Source organism: Lepidochelys olivacea (assembly GCF_965140295.1).
Source record: "Lepidochelys olivacea isolate rLepOli2 genome assembly, chromosome: 1".
In the NCBI taxonomy this organism is placed as follows: domain Eukaryota; kingdom Metazoa; phylum Chordata; order Testudines; family Cheloniidae; genus Lepidochelys; species Lepidochelys olivacea.
The window spans coordinates 237,370,583-237,393,463 of record NC_140411.1 but is presented as its reverse complement, the minus strand read 5'-3'; the positions used below and the strand labels follow the sequence as shown (position 1 = coordinate 237,393,463).

The window sequence follows — 22,881 nt, the reverse complement described above, 5'->3', positions numbered from 1 at the left end:
ATTTGATTTAAATCAAATCCACCCTGCATTTCACCACTCCGTATCTTTTCCAAATCCTCAGTCCCGTCCAAGGGAACTTCTTGTCCATGCCCCAGGTGTAAAAAGGTCACTACTTTCAAAAGACCAAGTCATTTAGACAGTCTAGGTTATTTGTAGCCTGTTGGGAGTGTGTCAGGAAAACCTGTTACCAAGCAGACTTTCACTCTGGATTGGTAGATGTATAGAATATTGTCACATCTTAGCCAGGAAGCGGGTATTCCCTGGTTTAAAGACCCAGTTGATGAGATTTATCACCACTTCAGTGGCGAGTCTTAGACAAGTTCCTGTGGTGGAGATATGCAAAGCAACAACTTGCAGTTCAGTACAGACATTCACAGAGTATTACTTTTGGACTTGACTTTGTGCTTGAAATGCCCAGTTTGGCAGAACAGTGTTGCCATCCAGGTTTAGCTAAGAACTTGTCCATCATCCCCTTGGTGGAATGTTATTTGCTAATCTCCCACAGGCAGCAAATGGCCCTTGAAGAGAGGTTACTTTCTAGTGACTGTTGTCCATGCTACCCACCCACCTTTCCCTCTACCTCAGTTCTGTATAACATCAAACCTGCAGTTTCAGAGAAGGAACTGAGGGTAATGGTGGGGGCTGCACTCCTAATATAGAGTAGGGTGATGGCATCACTCTTGTGACCTAAGGACGTGGCTTTTTTCAAAGCATTCTGCAGCTGAGCATCAGGGAAACCTTATTGCTGAAGTGTGAATATGAGTGCCATTCTTGAAGAGCATTAGTTACTGATAAGTAACCTCTCTAAAAAAAAAAAAAACAGGGTGTATTATTAGGTTGTATTGGGGACTGGATTTTATTAGTTGACTGTTAAAGAGATGTGAGACCTTTCATCTCTAGATCTGGCTCTTGTAAAAACTGCAAATCCTATAATATGACAGCACTTCGGCTTCTTAGGGTTCAGTTTTGATTATTGATTAACAAGACGTCAGATAACTCAGCTCAATCAATTTATTAAACATAGACAAATCAGCACAGATAGAGAAGTTCATACTTTATCAACTCCAGGGAGCAAGCTTGCAGTGATCACAGCTTACATCGTTCATCTGTGTCTGTTCCAAATATTAGCCCAACTTAATTTATATTGTCCTGGTTTACAACACAGAAAATTAATAGACCTTGCTCCCTCTTTCTTACCTACTTTCATACTGTACCATTCTGGATGTTGTTAGACTGTAGAAGACAGATAACATTAGGCATGCGAGATCTACGCTGATAGTATCTGGCGCACAGTTCATATTTGGCAAGCCTCAGTAGAATATACATTGTGTTTTTGACAACTCAATAGAACATACATTTTATTTTTAATAAAGTCTACACATACAAGAAGTCAAACTAAAAGACGGATGTTCATTATCAAGTGTTTGCCATGTTAATATGCACCAAGGAATAACATTCTCTTTTTTTCTTTATAGCATAAGCAGCACTATCATGGACGTAGACAGCACAATTTCCAGTGGACGTTCAACTCCAGTTATGATGAATGGCCAAGGAGTTACTGCTTCCTCGGCAAAAAGTATTGCTTATAACTGTTGTTGGGACCAGTGCCATGCTTGCTTCAACTCCAGCCCGGATTTGGCAGATCACATTCGCTCCATACATGTAGATGGTCAGCGAGGAGGGGTTGGTTTTATTTCTTCTTTGCTGTCCTCTCTCCATGCATTACTATTTTGTAGCACTTTTATGAAGTTACGTAGGCAGTTTTGCATTTTCAAAAACTATCTTTACCTATGTATGTTTGTTGAATGATAAAATTAGATGCCAGCTATTGCAGCTTTATTTGGAACTGTTGCAGGCTAGTATATGTCATCACAAATTTCTGTGAGTAGATAAAATAGCTCCTATTAGGAAATGCAGTGTCTAAAGGGAATGGGTGCTGGATGATTTATACTAGTCATTCTGCTTAGGGCTTTTTAAAAAAATGAATTCCTAAAGTTAGACTCCTTTGGAAATCTGACCTGATATTCAAAAGTTCTAAGCTCCACATTTTAAATCAAATTAAGAAAAAAACCCTAATATTTTAAGTTGACTTGCATACATGGTGGATTTTTTTCACAGCAGTTTGGCCATAATGGCAGTTGTCACAGATACAGTGGAAGATAAAGTATGTATGTTGTATTTTGATTTAGGTAATTGTGGGTACCTTTACATTCAACTCTTTCTTGCCATTTATTTTTTAAAAAAATTCATTTAAAAGCTTTTGTATAAGGATTTTTTTCCCCCCCTGTGCCCTATTTCCGGTTCCAAGTGTTATCATTTGAGTTGCAATTACATGGTTTTAAAACGGAATGGTTAATTTTTGGAACCCTGTGCTTCCTCATAAGCTCTTTATTGTTGTTATGCTTCCTTTGATACTTTTTTTGTAAGCGAGGAAAGGATTGGTCGTTCGTGGTGTTGGTCCTAGGATATTGGAGACCAGGTGGGTGCGGTAATATCCTTTATCGGACCAACTTTTGTCGTTGAAAGAGACAAGCTTACATAGCGCTCTTCAAGAAAAGACCTCAAAGAATTTGTCCACAGAGATGTTGGTTATTTGGGTGCTAAAGCTGTTAGTATCTCTTTTAATTACCCATAGTTGGAACTTGTTTTCTAATGGTTTCTAGAGTACATATTACTGCATACAGCTCAGAGAAAAGCTACATTTGACCATTTTAAGAGTGTAAAATGTCTTTGGCTTGGCATTGAATATGTAATAGTGTTGGCTGGCATTGGTCCAGTTTATCTTGAGAATGCAGGATCTCGTAGTTACAACAGTATTTGTAGTTTCTGTGACAGGTCTTTACAAGATGTGCTTTGTATTTTCAGGCAGTGCATAGTCTTAGGCCTTGTTAATACTTGGGGAATTTTATAAAAAAAATATATATTACTTGCTCTGAAAGCTACTGGCTTCGTTATACTAGTGTTAATTTGAAGCTACTTCCCGAGTTAAGTATTAAGAAGCCCACTGTGTTACAGAGCATTAATCTGTTCCTTTATCAACACATGAAGCCTTCCTTGTTCTCATAGAAATCTGTCTGAGTTTCTTAAAACGATATAGTTTAAAAAAATAAATTGAAAGCCATAAAATTAACCTCGTGTCAGTGATGTCATTTCAGAGTAAACTGGTTTTGGATTAGGTATAAATACTAGAGACCCATCCAATTTCTATATCATGTAAAGTGCATCAGCTAGAGTGGTGTCAGTCACTCATCCTAAATTCCTTGGACAGGTAGAATCATTACTTAAACTAGTCTGTGATCAGTGTTTCTCAGTTTCTTCATGCCTGTTCTGACAAGGATCTTCCCTACAAATAGGGCATTAAAAGTCATTAACTTCTATAGAATTTAGAATTGTCCAGTTTTGGATATAATAACTCATTAGATCAGTCTGTTACTAAGGGAGACTTGATGGTATGACTGTATCTTGTTAATGTTATTCCTTAACAGGACTTAATCTTCCTGGTAGATGTTAGGTAATATTCAATCGCAGGCATTGCAGTGCAGTTAGCCAGTCTCAGACATTTTACCGTGCGCAAAATATGCAGAGTTGCCATGTGAAGATCTCTGCATATGTTCACCAACCGTTACGCATGGAATCTGGATTACAGCAATAAAACTGCTAGTCCACATCAGTATTCTGCCAGCTTTCACACACTCCACTCTTTCAGGCTTTTTTAAAGTTGGATTTGTTTTTTTGAAGCTTTCATGTTTCTTTAATGTTTGCATATTTCTGTGTAATTTGGTATTCTTGGGGTTTTTAGTTTACAAAATCTGCTCTGTGTTAGACTATCCTTTTGTTTTCAGAAAAGAGAAGTTGCATGAAGCTCTGAGTGTATGAATTGCAATCTGTCTACACTTGTCCATTTGTGTGCCTTGCTGTAGTTTGGAATTTTTTGTTAAAAATTAAAATTCTTTAATTTGGTAAGAAAGGGACTGTCAGGTTTGTTTCACAAGAGTAGGTGTATGTGCACCACCTGTAGGTGAATAGCTCATGGCTTTGAATAGCTCATGGCTTTATTGTGGAGTTTTCAGACCTACTTATGCACAATGACTGTAGCTTGTAGAGAACAAGAATTATAGGCAAGGGAACAATGAGGCACATTCAGCATAGTATGATTAAATGTAGAAGCTGCATAGATATATAAAATATATGTTAAGAACTAATACCCAAACCATTCATAGGACTTTTCCAGTGTGGGCCCCAAATGGCACATGTTCCTGGAGGTAATCTAAACCTGAGGGTGAATGTGAAGACCATCCTTGTGAATGGCCTTCACATTCACCCTCAGGTTTAGATTACCTCCAGGAACATTCTATACATTCTATATGTCAGGCCCGTTAAAGGACCCTGATGGAAGCCAGAATCCCATCCCACTCCCTTTCCTGAGGTAGGAGAGAGAACATGAGGAAAGCCACACGGGACAGAGGCATACCCACCCATCATGAGCTGCTGTGTCCAGGACCAGTCCCCATGCAGCCCATTGCGTTATATGGACCTCAGTCAAACACTTTAAAACCCACCAGCCACACTGGAACCTTTCAAAGTTGGAACAATTATAATTGAAACACCCAAAACCAGATGTCCAGCATGCCAGGTGAAAAGTGAAAACCCATATGGCAGTTTCACAGTTTTGCCATTGAGTAAAAATCCGTTCCGGATCCCCAAATGATGATCAGCCCCTGCCATCAAAGGAGATCCAACATACTAGTTTAAGGGTAGGGCTGAAACAGGGAGCTGAAAATGGCTGTTCGCCTATGCAGCAAACCATTGCAGCCTTCTTCCTCCTCCAGGAAGGAGCCAATCACACTATCCCATTGCCACCCTCAACATCCACGAGTAACAGTGGTGAGTGGGACAGGCTCTGGAGCTGGAATGCAGCATGCAATACCCTTTCTTCCTCTTCCCCCTCCCCTGCAGCACGAGGGGAAGGGTGAAGGGGAAAAGGAAGCAGCCACCTCCCCCCCCCCTTATAAAGGAAAAGGAGAGAGGGAAGCAGCAGCACATGGAATACAGTTGTAGTTGCTCTTGGTTGAGATCTCATCTCTCCTCCTCCTTCCCTCCAACCCCTCATGTCAGTGCTCCCTGCTCCATGAAAGCTGCCAACAAAGTGATCATTTTCTTTTTACCCACGGACATGAAATTAGAAAATACCTGGGAAAATTAATTAAAAGAGATGCTATCAATTTAAAGACACTTCTGTATGATGATTTTTTACTTAATCATTTTGCAATTAATATGTTTGGATAGAATAGAAAAGCAGAAAACATATAAAATCACAAAAATTGGCCTGGGAGATTGGGGGTGGATGTATATATAAAATAACTTTTTACTCTTTTTAAATTGCCAAAATATGAAGGTGTCCCTTTAGTGCACAGCTTTTACTTTTTCATCTGCTTAGGTTTCTGCTCCAAAGACCAGAGAACTGAGATCTGTTTTTTTTTGTAGTAAGCTAAATAGAACTGTGTGTGCAGGGGAAAGTGATCAAAAAATTACAGAAAGAATTATTTCAAGTTGATGGTATATACATGTTTGTTTGAAAGCCATACTTAGGGTCTCCGGACATAATGATTAAAGACAAGAATTTCAAATTCAGCAGTTCCGTCTTTTGAAAGTGAATATGTATTTAAAACATGCTTTTTAAAATTACTTGAATGTAGCTGCGTATGGCATCAGTTAATCTTTGGAATATGATGAATAATAAAAGCCTAGTTAAAGCTTATGTTGGAGGGTTTTTGCTGCTGTTGTTTTTTGTCATCAGCATTTTGAACCCTGTGAGGATGTGGAGAGAGAACTCAGGAAAGTAGAAGTTTGAGTTTTCTGGAAGGAAAGAAATGGACATAGAAATAATTGGCACCTTAGAAGGAGTGTTAATTCATATGTATATCTAGAAGTAAATTCCTTTTCCTCCATCATCCAGAAGCAGTTAGATTCCATGGTGATAAATCCCATAGAAAAACCCAGTTACCAATGGTAGGGGTTAAAAATCATACTGGGCAAGGACATCTTTTTCATCCTACAATAAATATGTCTGGATATATGCTGTGATGGGAATAATGTGAATATGTGGTTTAGTTTGGAGCCTCCAAAAATTCACTAATGTTGAACAGTTATTTAAATACTTTTTAGTACCTTGAAACAAAGTTTTAACTTGATTCCCTCATATAGAAGAAATGGATTGTTGCTTTTATATGAGACTAAACCATTTTGTCCCTTTCTCTTACGAGAAGAATGTAAGGGTGATTAGTCAGTTTGGAGCTTTCTTTTCCTTTCTTAGTATAGGTATTAATCATGAGAGGATTTCAATATTTGGAAGATATCTCTAGGGTTCATGGTGTAGCTCCTGAACTTACTTATGGGGGGAAGCACTTGGGCACCAAAATTTTGTTCCAGAGAACTGCCATTATGAATGCCTGTGGGCCTTATTTCTTTCCCAAAATTCTGGGCAAGCTGTTATGAGAAAGCAAATAATTCTGATATGTTTATTCAGGGCCTAAACACTTTTTGTGTGTCCTTTGAACCAGCATGTTTTGTATTCATAACCTAATCAAATAATGTTTTTAGACTTCTATAAAAATTAATGACCTATTTTTCCTTTATTAGGTATTTGTTTGCTTGTGGAAAGGTTGCAAAGTATATAATACACCTTCAACAAGTCAAAGTTGGTTACAGAGGCATATGCTGACACACAGTGGGGACAAACCTTTCAAGGTAAGCTGTTTTTATAAGAAATCATGTTTTGTATGTTGAAAATGTTAAACAAATTTACTTTTTATGTCTGGGCTACATTTTTAACACAGGAGGATTTTCTAGAAGTATCAAGAGAGACAAACTTTGGCCAATTGCACTTCGTTCATCATTTATATTATTATAGCACATGAAGGTTCCATCACTGTATGAACACAGATGAAGACACAGTCCCTGCCCCACAGAGATTATACATTTATTCCCAATGCCTTTATCTGAAGTGGTATGGGAGTCTTAAATTTAACTGTCTTTCCTGAAGCTCAGCTTCCAGTTTAACCTACTGTTTATGCTGAAAACAGGTGGACGCATGACTCTTATGTTTTAAACTTCCACTCTTGAGGAATAAAAAAGCATGTGAATCCTGCATCTAGATGACAGCCATTTTGCAAACAAAATTTAGTTGAAACCCAGTGAGCGATATTTATGATCAGCATATTTCTTCTTAATATAGTAAGGAAATGTGAGTCAGGAATAGAGGTCCATATAGCTGACTATATTTCTTGCATAGCATTTTCTAACTTTCTCTCTCTCTCTCTCTCTCTCTCCCCCCCTAATCTGTACCTGTGATTCTAGGTATAGTAGTGTTTATCATTCCCATATCCACCTATCCGTTATTAATGGGTTGCTTCATCCTCTTATGGATACAGTGGGGCAGTTCATAGCTGTCAATCCTGGATCACTTGATGGTAAGTCCCACCCACACTATTTCCAGTCTGAAGTTCTCCCTCCATGCAGGGTTCATCATTTTGATGGAACATCAATTTGGGCTTTTCTTCCTCTTTGATAACTTACCTAGGTAGTATTTTTTCTCTCTAAAAAGTAGTACTATTTTTTTCCTGGCTACTCTATTCCGTTTTCTTTTTTAAGGCATTTATATTTCTCAAATAGAATTTTTTTGTTATAATGACCTCTGCCAGACGTTATTTCTCTGCAGAGCTCATGTTTGCGTCATGGCAGAAAAAGAGACGCTACGGTCAAAGTCTGAGATGAAAAAATGCAATCCATCTCTCCAACCTTGTATGAAAACTAAAGTGTTGCTTTTCATCGCAAACTGCATAACATAATCTGAGGATTTCTAACTGAGAGGATGAATGACAAAGGGCAGTTCACTACCAGCCCTCAAGCTTGTTTAAGGGAATTAAATTGGCATGGAGGTGATGGCTCCTATTTTTAGAAGCTCAACAGATGGGTCAGAGATCCTTAACACCTCCAGATATGATTATTCCAGTAACTGATCCAGCTCTGGCTGCTAGTCCTGGAAACAATTTTGAAAGTTATTGTGTCAGATGAAACTTTTCCTTTAATTCCACCTCACTTTGAGATTTAAAATGGGTATTTTCTGCGTTATAAATGGAAGCAAGTGGTGGTGATTGTTCTGAAAGATCATCTCTTCCTGTAGCTTTCTGGTGGCATGCAAACTTGTATTGGGCCTAATCCTGACTAGATAGGCCTATCCTAATTGTCCGTATGTAGCAGTTAGAGATGTCAGATACATTTTGTTTTTATCATCAATCTGCTCAGGCCATCAGGATTGTTCATGTCAAAGTTTTAGTATGGTATAAACAAGCAATTGAAAGCCATAGGCATTCAACCAAGACATTACTATAAATCATGGAATCGTAGCCCATGAAAGATTAGGTAAAAGATAATCCAATTTTAGAGACATTTGCCTTTGAAAATGTAGTCTTTAGAGGGAAGTACACCCAACAAATGATGATGAATTACTTCATCTTCAGTTATAGTTGTCATAGTTAGTTACCTAGCAAAAGACAGAAGCTTCTATAAAGATCCCAGCCCCAATGGACTTCAGCTTTTAGGTTAATGCATTTGCATATAGGCCTGGTGAGAACTCATACATCTAAACGTCCAAGCAGTTTGGCTTAGATGAAGGCATCTTATGTTACATGTACTGATATTGCTAACCGGTTCCCAATACTTTCTGGCTAAGATAGATGAAAGAACTCTTTAAAGACTATAACTATTGGTCAGTAGCGCACATCATGGCTCTGTCTGAGTAATTTCAGCATTTCATCCTATTATCCTCTAATTCTTTGCGTGTCTAGTGTATTTTTCTTAAACTCTAGTGATTTTTTTTTTTTAAACACCTCCTGTGGTAGCTTTGACAAGGGGGGACGTTTGCATCTCCAGTGGAGCTTACTGCCCTCTTTTTTTTTGGTTCCTTTCAGAGAATCTAGCACCAAATGTAAGCATCAGAAATCAGACTAAAGTAATCAAAGCACCCATGTGCCATGATTTCCAGGTATTGGGGAGTAGACTGTTCCCATATATACACATATGTATGGGGGCAGAGTCTTTACTGTCTGTACTTGACCGGATGGAGAATATGCTATGGCCAGTGCCGAGACTGGTTGAACTAACAGTATGGGTGCCCACCTCTGATCTGATGTGCTGGATGCTCTTTATTAAGGTTTTCTGGACTGCAGTGTTAATGGCTTACACTGGTAACCACTTGTCTTTCATTTGGAAAATGCCATTTTGAGCAATGGAAGAGTGTTTCCACCTTCTGTCCTTCAAGAACATGATTAGTGAGGGAGTGCATTCGGATATGAGGTGCAGTCATCCTTTGCCTGTTGTATGGCAGAGAGGATAGGTAGCATTGATGATACAGACACATGGCTATGATTATCTGGCCTTCATATAGTATTAATTAAAGGCTCAAAGATCTGCCATATCACAAGAAAACCTCTTTGATGAAAGGTAGTGTCTAGTCTCACTAAGGCCAAAGAGAATTTGTACCCCCCAGTTTCAAGTATATTATCCATTCGTCATCCTTCATGTACAACAGGAAAAAGTTTTTTCAAGAGGCTGACTTCTGGGTCTGATTTCAGGAGTTCCCAAAGTCAAATTGCTCAGCATCCTAGCAGAAGCCAAAATATTCTGAGTCCTATTTACACACTCAACTCCTACTCTCAGCGAAGCCCTGTGTTTGCTACAAGTTAGCACATAGTTAACCCTGGTCGGTATCTGCTTCTCAGAAACTTCTTTTCAGGTTGACTGGGACCTTTTGTTCCTGATGACCCCAGTCAGCTCAAACAAAGGATCCTCAGCAATATCCAGTTACAAAAGCTACTTCAGAGAAATCCCTCCAAATTATCCCCTTTGAGAATCATTTGAGTTCCGTCATACCAGCAAGAGACATTGCAGGAAATCTGATCCCATCAAACCTGAGATACCTGGTAAAAGGTGGGAAGTCTTGTTGTCAAGGTTCCTCCCCCACTCTGAACTCTAGGGTACAGATGTGGGGACCTGCATGAAAAACCTCCTAAGCTTATCTTTACCAGCTTAGGTCAAAACTTCCCCAAGGTACAAAATATTCCACCCGTTGTCGTTGGACTGGCCGCTACCACCACCAAACTAATACTGGTTACTGGGGAAGAGCTGTTTGGACGCGTCTTTCCCCCCAGAATACTTCCCAAAACCTTGCACCCCACTTCCTGGACAAGGTTTGGTAAAAAGCCTCACCAATTTGCCTAGGTGACTACAGACCCAGACCCTTGGATCTTAAGAACAATGAACAATCCTCCCAACACTTGCACCCCCCCTTTCCTGGGAAATGTTGGATAAAAAGCCTCACCAATTTGCATAGGTGACCACAGACCCAAACCCTTGGATCTGAGAACAATGAAAAAGCATTCAGTTTTCTTACAAGAAGACTTTTAATAAAAATAGAAGTAAATAGAAATAAAGAAATCTCCCCTGTAAAATCAGGATGGTAGATATCTTACAGGGTAATTAGATTCAAAACCATAGAGAACCCCTCTAGGCAAAACCTTAAGTTACAAAAAAGATACACAGACAGAAATAGTTATTCTATTCAGCACAATTCTTTTCTCAGCCATTTAAAGAAATCATAATCTAACACATACCTAGCTAGATTACTTACTAAAAGTTCTAAGACTCCATTCCTGGTCTATCCCCGGCAGAAACCAGCATATAGACAGACACACAGACCCTTTGTTTCTCTCCCTCCTCCCAGCTTTTGAAAGTATCTTGTCTCCTCATTGGTCATTTTGGTCAGGTGCCAGCGAGGTTACCTTTAGCTTCTTAACCCTTTACAGGTGAGAGGAGCTTTCCCCTGGCCAGGAGGGATTTCAAAGGGGTTTACCCTTCCCTTTATATTTATGACACTTGTAATTTCAAGGAGGGCTTCCTGATACCTAGAAAGCCAATCCTTACATGAATTCCTGAGGAGCCAAACTTCACCCGGTTAAGGAGAATTTCATAATGTCTCTGCGTGCTAGCCACTAGTGTTCATGATTGATTACCCAACTTTCTGTCTTGTCCCCACAAAGATCACTGAAGTTCATAGAAGTCCTACATGGTTCAGACATGATTCTCCTCAAAACCTTCTTGCCCCATGATGGGATCCAGAACATTGTGGATTTGGCAGGCAGGATTTGCCAGAGTAGGTATCAACAGGAACTGTGCTACTGATGTCACTGCTGAAGGCCAAAACAATGTATGGATTAGTCACGACACAAATGTGTATACTGCAAGACCATTCATGTGGCCACAGAGCCTTGTATGGCATTCAGGAAATGTACAACTTCCTAGCCTTGCTGACTTGGTGGCAGATCAAGGGTCAAACTACAGTTAGGCATGGACTTCTCCTAATCTCCAGTTACTCCAGTGGGATTGTGAACCCATGCAGAGAGACTGCACAATTGAAGTACTTGGTCTCCTCAGGTATTGCAGCAGCTTCATATTAATGTTATGGAGATGAGGGCTTCTTGAAAGCACAGTGGACTTTCAGAGAACTGACATTTGAGCCGCTGTGTTTCGTATAAGTGCTGAAAAAGAATCTCACTTCCTTTATTAGGAAGCCTTTCACACGTGAGATTGGGCTGTCCCCCACAGGACATTCCTAGTTGCCATTTACGTAGCACAAAAGGAAAACAAGATTGCAGATGTGCTTAATAAATGGGTAATGGACCTACCAAAATTAAGGGATAAGGATAGTTAGTGAATGAGAGCTTTTTTGGGTGGCACCAGAGAGATCTATTAGGTACATTCCAGAAGATTGAGCTGCCAATGTTCTATAGAAGGCACTGGGAAGAAATGCATTTCCACAGACTCTTGTCATAGCAAAAGTTCTGATCAAACTCAAGAGATTGAGTAATTCTATGACCCCCTCCCCCAATGCTTTGGTTTCACGTGGGTCCCAATCCCGTTAATGATAGTAGTGGCTAATCCCATCAGCATGAGACTTTGGCCATATTTTATCACAGAACTTGGGCACCTCTGTACATCCCAGCTTAAACTCTCTCTACTTGTTGGCATGGGTTTTACAGTTCAAGAGCTAAGTATTATTGTGGTGGAAATTAAGGTGATGTGTCTCTGAGAGTCCTGATTCAAATCCTTTTAGTTTTCTGAAGGCATCTCATAAGGATGAAAGATAATTGTGGAGATGCTAACTGATTTTTGTATCAGTCTTCACTACAGAAGATACTGTATGGGGTGGAAGGAGTCTTACACTGGACCTTCACATTTAGCTAATAAAGATGAGGCACTTCACGTTTAGCTAATAAAGATGAGGCACTGTCAGACTGAGATGGCAAGAAGACTTGCTGGAACAAATAAAATACTGCAGTTTAAAAAGACCTAATGGTACACATCCAAGAATGTAGTGGCTGAGTTGCAAACAAAAAATGTAGTCTAATTAAAATCACATGGGCTCCTATAGCAGGCCTGGAAGGGTAGTCAGTGTTGTGCCTATCTTTATAGAAGGCATTAGGGTTGATTCTAGGAATTAGACCTTGGAGCTTTTCTTCAAGTCTAGGAAAACTGGTTGAAAAAAATCAGAGAATTCTAAAACGTGTGTGATAGGAACCAACTACCAGGGCTTTTACAAAAGAAAATTGTGCCTGTAGTCTATTAAAAGTAATTGAATGTATCTATAAAACAGCAATTAAAAAAACTGGTAGATATAAATGGTTTGGATTTTCAAAAATCCTTAAACTTAGTTGCTTTGTAAACTAATATGGAGTAAGAGGCAAAGTTTTATCTTGGATTAGAAACTGGCTAGAAGAAAACAAGGAACTGGAAAAAATAGTTAGTTCTCAACTTGGCAAAAGATTAAATAGAAGATTGAGGAACTTCAGAGGAGCAGATCAGAGTTAAGCCATATGTCTTGTTGACAAATGTAAGATAATGCATACTGGAAGGAATAGTTTGAACTGCTCATACACATTATTAGGTTCTAAATTAGCTATAGACTTGTCAGGAAAAAGAAATGGATGTATTGGGTATGTACACACTGCATGCTAAGCCTGGGCTCTGACTCAGGTTTGAGCCCACCCTCATCTGTCCACACGGGTATGACTCAGGGTAAGCAAGCACTCAGAATCCTCCTAGTGCTTCTGGTTGGTCAGAGCTAAGTCCTGGTGTATCTTGGGTTCATGTCCCATGTCATTTTGCAGTGTAGACTCAGTTCCAGCTGCAGAGCCAAGTCAGAAGGTCTGTGTAGTACAGTATGGATGCATTAGCACAACTGAGACTTGGGTCCAGCAATTGTAAACCCAGGTTTACAATGCAGTGTACACACTCAAGTGTGCAGGCTTGGAACCGAGTCCATAATTCTAGGTCCCACAGACCTGTGTGTACAATGTAGTGTAAACATCCATTGTGGACAGCTCAATGAAAATCTCTATTCCTTGTGAAGCAGTGCTCAAAAAAAAAAAGGCAAATAGTGTTGGGATTTATAAAGGATGAGGAAGAAAATAGTAATGAAACTATAACAGTATATACATCAATGGTACAGATTTGTCTGGAAAACTGTTCAATTCTGGTCAGTCTGTTTCAAAAAGGTTTCAGAGTAACAGCCATGTTAGTCTGTATTCGCAAAAAGAAAAGGAGTACTTGTGGCACCTTAGAGACTAACCAATTTATTTGAGCATGAGCTTTCGTGAGCTACAGTTCACTTCATCGGATGCATACCGTGGAAACTGCAGCAGACTTTATATACACACAGAGAATATGAAACAATACCTCCTCCCACCCCACTATCCACTGTCCAGTGGGGTGGGAGGAAGTATTGTTTCATATTCTCTGTGTGTATATAAAGTCTGCTGCAGTTTCCACGGTATGCATCCGATGAAGTGAGCTGTAGCTCACGAAAGCTCATGCTCAAATAAATTGGTTAGTCTCTAAGGTGCCACAAGTACTCCTTTTCTTGTTTCAAAAAGGGTAGAGTAAAAAAGGGGAGAAGAGCTACTATTGATTAGAAAGATTTCTTATGTGGAGAGGATGAAATGACTGTTTAGAGAGGAGACTAATAAACTGTAAAGAAGGTAAAGTGGGTACTCCTGTGCACCCTTTCTTTTAGTACAAGAAAAAGATGTGTTCATTAAATTGAAGGATAAGCTTAAAAGGGTGTGTGTGGGGGGGGAGGGAATGTATGAATCAAACTCTTAAAAAAACTAGTCTGGAATTTGTGATAGATACCGCTGAGGCATTCAGATGTGCTGGATTAGAAAAGACTTCAGCATTTATGTGGTTAATGAGAGTGTGCACCATTACATTAAATAGGATTAAAATATATATTTTTAAGAAGTATGTAAACCCTCATGCCAACCACTGAAGGTTTGTCTGCACTGCAATAGGGTGGCATGACTGCAGCGCCTATCGGTATACTCAAGCCAGCTTTGATGGAGCTAGTTATTAACAGTAGCAATGTAGCCACGATGGCATGGGCTAGTCACCTAAGTACAGTCCTGCTCAGGGCTGTGGGTATAGAGTTGGGTGTCTAGCTTACATGTTGTTCCCCGAAGATACACTGTATGTTTGAATGAATTCTTATTAGTACACCACTTTCCCCACAGAGTTGAGGATTATGTTAATGATGGGTATTTCTCTTTTAATTGATTATGGTTATGAAAGTGTTTTTGCTCCCTTAGGAAGGAACTGATGGAAGACTATGGCCAGCCTAGCTACATCATGAGTAGTATGAGATGCTTCCTTCAGTCAAGTGATTTAGATCTTTTGGGCTGTGGTAGTCCATAATTAATGGACTCCACACACACATGGAACCAAGGGTGGTAATTTGTTGGAGTACTTCTCTTCAGAGAGCTATAATTGCATATAACTGATTACCTCTTCCAGAAGAGAGACTGTCTGCCTTATACTTCCTTAGACTGTCCTGTTGTTTGCTTATCACAGACACGATTAATATTGAACTTTTAATGATCTCAGCCAGCCTGATCACTCCACAAAGTGGATTGTAGTGCTTATGAGACTGACTTGCAGTGTCCCTTTTTATGCCATATCCTGATAAAGCAAACAGAGAAAGGAAGTTGACCTGATTAAGCTGTTAGATGTACTAAACACTCTTAAAAAACAGTTTCCTCAACAAAATCAACAGGAATTTGACTCTTGCTGAAAGGATTCATATGCTTGGGAGAAGTGAGAAGTTCAAGGCAAGATGCAACAATTAATTATTGACTTAGAAAGGATTCAGTGAGATTTAATCTTGGAAATTATAACCCTGGATAGAAATATCCCTGTATGCAGGATTCCATATTGAGGACATTGTAACTATTTCTTCCCAGATAAAATGATTCCAGTGGGTGTATTGTGAGTTTCTTACATCTCTCTTGCACATGAAGGATATATAAAATATTAAGGCAGATTGCCTAAGCAGACTGATAATTGAGCAGTAACAGTGTTCAGATCTGTAGGATTTATGCAGATGACAGATGTTTGAAACATCAAGATTGGATTTATTTGCAAAATTTCACATTTGTTACTGTCAAAAAGAGACATCGTTTCATTGAAACTAATAGAAATACAAAGGCAACATAACTTTTTTTCAAACCATTAAGAGTCTCTTCTTTATTTGTTAGAGTCCCATCAAATTTAAATGTTGACCCAATATATCTGCTCTTTTCTTCCTAAAACCTGTAGGTAGTGTTCCATGTTTTCATCTTCCAGAATTGAGGTATGTCAATACCCAAGGGTTGGATTTTCAGAAGTGCTCAGCTTTAGACTAACTGTTCACCCTTGGAGTCAGAATTTAGGCCAGGGCTGAATGCTTCTAAAAATCCCACCCAAGCAGCATAGTCATTGTGGTACTTAGAATTATTTTAGGATTTAATAATGTCCTCTCAAAATAAATACAATGACTGAATTAAGTTTAGATTTTTAAATTTGGAGAAAAAAAGTTTTGTCTTTAAAACCTGACCATAGAAAGTAAGGTCTGGCTAAAATAAAAGCTCTGGTTTGCGAAGAGAGAACTTTTTTTATTCTTGACATAGGGTATTCTGTGAATCTGTAGGGGAATATTAAAAAGTATATTTTACATATTTCGATATAATTGGAATGGTTAACTGCTAAATGTTATACTCCCATCCACGTGCTGCTAGATATTAGAGGGGAACACATCTTGTTAGTCGGCAGTAAATTGGGAAGTTCTGAAAGAAGGAACAGGACCTGAATGTTTGAGATAAGATTGAGTTTTTGAAGTTATTTTAGCTGTTAAGTTGGCATTATTATAAAGGATAAAAAGTGCAGATTTTAACCAAAAACAAATGGCATAGTGAAAGCTTTTAAAGCTATAATTTTAGTGGATCAGGTGCTGGAATATTTACAAGTGTCACAGAGGGGAAAACCATTGTTTAGCATATTAATGAAAACAACTGTATGGTCAGAAAGAGTGCAGATTTCTTAAGAGAAATCTATGGTAGAATGTCTAGTTAAAACTTTTCAAAATGCAAGTTGGCACTGAGAGTTTGTATAGATACATCCTTTCTTATATATAAGCTATAATTCCAAAATAGCATTTATATTTAAAAAATTATAGCGATCTTTTGTTTTACTTCTTTACTACCTATTTCTTGCTTGTCCCTACCTATTCTGTAAATTAAATTCAATGTTCATTACTGCCCATTAGTAATGGTGGGTATGGGTACACTGGAGAAATTAAACTTCTTACATGTTAACTTATTTTCTCTTGAAGTAACATATCCACCAATCCGGACCCACCCTATGGTATTAACAAACAAAACCAAAAAAACCTTAGATCTGAGTTTCTGAAAGAGAGAGGTTTAAAGTTATGCATAATAGTTGAGTTTGATTTATCAGAGGTCTTCTAAAGCTGTATAAGTATTTGGTGGGAAGCTGATTGGATGGGATTTAAAGTCCAGAGATCCTGAAATGACAGCCTGAACTGCTCCTATATCTTTGGAGAGGAAGAGACATAACCCATTAGTAACGGATTGCTGGATATATTATTTTAGAGAAAAAAAGAAAAGAACAGGTAAGACATTTTTCTCTTCTATTTCTTCTTGACTACAAAGTGTTCTGTAGCATCTGTGGTATACTATATTCTTTTAATTAGCTGTAATAATATAATCAACTGTTGTCAAACTATGTTGCACAAGAAGACAAAGTAAAACAAATGGTCCTTATAAAAAATACTTTTGTATCTTGGTTACAGGCTCAATTGCTTAACTTATAAATTTTTGGGTGCTTTTTAGATGTAAACTGCACCTACTCAAGTATGTAAGTATGCTGTGTCAGTTATGACCTGGAAAAGAACTCAGTTTTGGATAGAGCAAGTGCTGATTTTTGTGGTGAAGCTTTTGAATATCTTGTGTGTGGTTGGAGAACTAGCAAGTTTTGACCAATTGTGTAATCCACCCAAACAGACTAGAAACACCACTGTGTCTTATGAACCTGCCTTCCAGAAACATGCCTGGTACACATTTATCTGGCATATTTGTAGAATGTATTACTGTTTCACTTTCATTTAATAAGTTTGTAATATTGTCATGCTTATAATATTCCTTTTTTTTTAGGGACTATTTTCTGAGCTCTTGCACACATTGCCAAGAGTGTGGCTTTAAATTTTGCAAGGAGTGTGGTTCTACTTTGGGTCAGGTTTTCTGCTTTGCTCCAATCTTGTCAGAGCTAATGGAGCTAGGAAGATTTCTAAGTGAAAGTTAAGTAGGCCGTGTAACACAACTTCAAGTGTCACCTAAAAACTATTTTTTTGTCACCTAAAAACTGTTTTTTTAAATAAAGGCTAAATAGTAGAGAACCTCAAGTTTTATTTTAGTGACTTTGTTTCCTTTCATGAAGCCATCTTGTGTTCATGTAGAAGTCACCAGCTTCTAATGACTTCAGAACTACAGAAGAAACAATTTTTGCTAGAAATTAGGCTTTCAGATAGGATGAAAACAACTTACTTCCGCTGGCACAAGTTCGTTGTTTTTTTTTTACATGACTAAACTCAGATTCTTAATTCACATCACTATGAATTCAGAGTAATTGAAGTCACGTTGGTGTTACTCCGGCTTTACAGTTGTGTAAATGATACTAGGATCCTGGACCACTGTGTTTAATTTGTCCACAGATGCACTTATTAGGTGCTTATATATGATTCGTAGGTTACAAAGCGAAAGGGATGATTGTGCTCATCTAGTCTGACCTCCTGTATATAACGAGTGTCTATAGAACTTTCACTAAATAATTCCTAAAGCATATTTTATAGAAAAATATCCAATCTTGATTTTAAAATTATGGTGGATTATCCATCACTAACAACCCTTAGTAAATTGTTCTAGTGGCAGATTACTCACTGTTAGAAATTTATGCCTGATTTCCAGTCTGAATTTGTCTGTCTTCAGCTTCCAGCCATTGGATCATGTTATACCTTCTCTGCTAGCTTGAATGGCCCAGTATTAGGTATTTGTTCCCAATTTAGATACTTACAGATTGTAATCAAGTCACCCCTCAACCTTCTCTTTGTTAAAATAAATAGATTGAGCTCCTTGAGTCTGTCACTGGGAGGCATGTTTTCTAATCATTTAATCATTCTTGTGGATCTTCTGAGAGCCCTCTCCAAATTATCAACATCCTTCTTGAATTGTGAGCACCAGAAGTGGGCACAGTATTCCAGTAGCAGTCATAGCAGTACCAAATAGAGAAATAAAATTTCCTTTCCTATTCAAAATTCCCTTATTTATCCATCCCAGGATCATGTTAGCTCTTTTGGCCACAGCATAACATTGGGAGCTCATGTTCAGCTGATTACCCAAATCTTTTTCTGAGTCACTGCTTCCCAGAATAGAGTTGCCCATTGTGTGATCATGGCCTGCATTCTCTATTCCATAGCTCAGAATGGCTCAGTTAGGAATGAGGGAGCAGAATATGCTAAGTGGTAGCCCCATCTCCTCCCTTCATTCAGCCCGATTTGCAAGGTCAGGGTATATGAGGAGGAGGTTTGTGGTTTTATTTCTTGGTCTGCACATGGCTGTCATTACATGCAGAGTTACAGCCTCCCCAATTCCTCCAACCGCTGCAGTGCCTGACTATCAAGGATGTTTTCATAAGTGAGATGGGAAATAAGAGGATGCAGCCCAAACTCAAAACAACAAAGTGATAGTAGCGAGGGAGAGAGAAATAAGAGCACATTGTTTCATTTTGGGGCAGTGATATTTTAGTTCCTTTCAGCTACTAGTACAGTTAACTATCACCGTTGCTTGGAATGGGAGCTGAAAAAATTAATATTACATTCTCTCTCACATCCATTCTTATCCCAGAAGGAGCGTCAGACTCTTTTTTCTCCTACTTCCATTTTCAAGTGTGTGGCCCTGGAGGGAAGGTTTCCCTCCCCAGCTCCTAATCAAAGTGAAATTAAAATATTTTGTCAATGAACTAAAACTAATTAAAATTAAGACAAATATTGAATTTTATTGTTGAAACATTGTTTTATGATTTACCATTTGTCGAATTGTTTCATATAACCACATATGAGAACACTGACTATATCCATAATTCTTTTGTTTATGACCAGGAGATTTCTTGGTCTCGTCTTGTTTTTCTGTTTTGTTTTCCGTCATTATCTTTTGATTATGCATTTTCTCAAAAAATTTGCTAGAGTAACCTTACCAGGCCAAAATAACTGAGGTACTTAAAATTTGTAAGATATGTATTACAGTATCTTTAAAAAATAAGCGTCCTTTATTAATAGTATAGTACTTCACAGTAAGTGTTAAGCTCAAAAACTACTTTTTAAAAACAGTCTCAAACTATGAATTGTCACAAGGAAGGGCAGAAGAGGTAGATGTAAGAGAACATTATATTTGATAGGTAAATAAGGTTGTAAAATAATTGCAGAGTAGAGCTAGTTCATGAATGGAGGGTTTTGAAAAAGGGGTAAGTTTGAATTGAAAGGGGAAATGTAATTGAGGAGGAGAGTGTATGGATCTGCTTCTTGCAACAAGAGCTGTAGGTACAGTGTCTAAGGTTTTTCTCTGAGCTTTGAGAGAACTTTTTTATTCTGTACAGTAATCTGTTTCACTGGAAAAATATGTGACACAAATTAGGATGGGAATTTGTATCAGAGTTTTTCTGTTCTTGGATAGAATTTCGTGCACTTTGAGAACTTGAATTGATTGCTTCTAATTTGTTGGAATTCAAGTAAGAAAAGGTAAACTAAAAAAACTAAACTATAACAAATCAATTCTGTGCAGACTATCTGCCATTTGAATGAATGCCACAAATAGTCCCCAATATTCTCTTGTCATTTTGTTTCCCTTTAGTGTGTGGTTGGTGGATGCAATGCCAGTTTTGCATCTCAGGGAGGGCTGGCTCGTCATGTGCCCACGCACTTCAGCCAGCAGAACTCTTCAAAAGTTGCCAGCCAGCCAAAGGCCAAAGAGGAATCTCCTTCTAAAGCAGGAATGAATAAAAGAAGGAAGTTAAAGAACAAAAGACGACGCTCATTACGTAAGTGTATGAGTTGTACTGATTTTTTTACCTCCATTGACAGTATTATCTTCTTTTCCCCTTTTCCTTCCGCCATGTCATCTCTACATGCTCCCAGCTGCATATTGGAGATCCCTTTCCAATGAAACTCAGAGAAGCCTAGGATATATTTGCCAGGCAGTGAGGCTGCAATAAGCATTGTTGTGCAGAGGAGCTGTTGGGAAAGATTTTTCTGATACAAAAATTAACCTGTTATATGTAGCTATTGGGTGGGGAGAAAAGAAACCAGTTTTATGAAGTGATCTATAAAACCTTACAAAGTTTAAATACATTTATTGAAATGACAACTGATCACTTTTTACACATAAAAATAAAGGTTGAAAAATCAAAGGAAATCACTCTGAATAACAATCTCCATTATTTCTGGTTTGAAGAACGAGTTCAGCTCAAAACTAAAAAGAATGATCATGTTTTCAGCATTTGGTCTGAAAGTACTGATGGCTCCACGGTCCAGTATGAAAATGTGGTGTAAACTAAAGGACTTGATCAGCTGCAAATCAAAACCAATGTTTTCTTTCTGCTATGTTGTGTGTTTAATTTGCATTTGAAGCACTTTCAACCAATGAAGACTTAACAGGAGCTTCTGGATCTTGCCAAAACTTTCATGACAAAAGCTAGGCATCTCAAAATAAATAACTGCACTTTAAGAGATGCTGAGCCCTACAGCTCATTTGAAGTCAAAATATGATTTAGGTGGCTGACTTTAAGTATCCAAATTGGAAAGTATTGATTCTTGTGTCCAAAAAAACTATTCTAAATTGGCGGTATGCACTTCTTATTTATATTTGATTGAACATGATTGAGTCATAAGAGTTGAGTCAGGGCTTCCTCAGTTAAAGCTGTGACAGAGCTCTTTGCCAGCATCAGGTTATCTACATCCTTTGAGATTTACACACCTACAATATGAATATATTGCTGAATTTTTCTACAGCTACTCTGTAAAGAATACATACTCTGTATGTAATGGGGAAGGAAATGGAAAAAAATCTGTAAAGTTGTAGGTGGTGGTAGGAGTTACACACACATCATTCAGAGTGACCTAGGAAATTAATATGAGTGGAAGATGCTAAAATGAGATTATCTTGGAGAAATGCAATTTAATAAATCTGAAGTAAAAGAATCTGATGCAGATTAATCAGGGAGAAACTAGGAATGGACAGTAAGGAACAGTACTCACTGGGAGATGGACTAGATGACCTAATAGGTCTTTTAATTTTTCTAGACTCTATGATTCAAAATCTGATACTCTTCCTTTTTTTAGCAGGTGTTTTGTGTATATGTGTTGCTTGGATAATTTTAGTTAATATGCCATTTTGTCTAATGTTTCATAGACAATGTGTAAAATATTTACTTTTTTTCCCCCTCTTGACATTGCTTAAGAAATTCTTCCTTACAGGACTTCACGCAAAGTATTGTTCTGTTGCAGTTCTCTTCAGCGTGCTGACATCCTGTAGCTCTTTAATTTCTATACATGTGGCTTCATGAGTAACTTTTTCTTTTGAAGTAAATAATATTCACAGTTCGTACTCTTTGGTTACATACCTGTCTCTCTTATTACTTTGTAATTTGCTTCACTTTACTGTCAAAATTAAGTTCAATATAGAAAGAGATCTGACAGTTGCCATGAGCACTTTCTTGCTCCATGCAACAAAGTTGTTTGAATGACTTTACCGTAAGGAAAAATTCCCATCTAACTGAGTTGAGGATAGATTCCTATAATGAACTTCTCCAAAGGCCATATAACCAAGAAGTTTATCCGAAGCTGATAACACTTTCACAAAATGCTACGTATAGGTATCTTGTCTTAAAACTTTCTCCATGGGTTGCAAATCTTGTTAGGTTCTGAAATCAGACTCCTTAACAGGACAAACATAATTCTGTTTGTCTTTGTTTCTTCAAAAGTAGTGGGCCTAAAGTTAGGCATCTAAGGCAGTGATACTCAGACCTCAGTGGTTTAGGAGTCAACTTAGTGATCAGCATTACCCAAAAGAGCCACAGTAATGTGAATTCATTGTTTTATTTACTGTTTGTATATGTAGTAGAATTTGGCTCCTGAACCACTGAGGTCTGAGCATCACTGCTTTAGATGCCTAACTTTAGTTACACTACATTTGAAGAAACTGTAAGGCAAGTAGAATATATAATTAATTAATTCTCACAGCAAAATGACTGACCAGGTATTCTGCAGTTGGTTAATAACATAGTAAAAGAATCCTGATTGGTTAATAACTTAAAGTGGTTAATAATTAGATCAGTGTTTTAATATCATGTGCTGCAAAGAGCTGCAGGAGACACATTGAAGAGCCACCT

At 38.1% G+C, this 22,881-nt stretch overlaps 1 protein-coding gene across 4 annotated transcripts in view; it reads left to right on the top strand.

Moving 5' to 3' along the window:
- The window catches only part of AEBP2 (AE binding protein 2), an 86,929-nt gene that overhangs the window by 23,336 nt on the left and 40,712 nt on the right, over positions 1-22,881 (top strand). For all 4 annotated transcript variants that reach the window (XR_014709920.1, XR_014709921.1, XM_084617356.1 and 1 more), the window contains exons 2-4: positions 1,476-1,683; positions 6,640-6,747; positions 20,346-20,532. Coding sequence is in view for 2 of the 4 variants with exons in the window: in XM_084617356.1 (XP_084473482.1) it covers positions 1,476-1,683; positions 6,640-6,747; positions 20,346-20,532 (503 nt within the window). In the remaining 2 variants the exon portion in view is untranslated. The remainder of the gene's footprint in view (positions 1-1,475; positions 1,684-6,639; positions 6,748-20,345; positions 20,533-22,881) is intronic.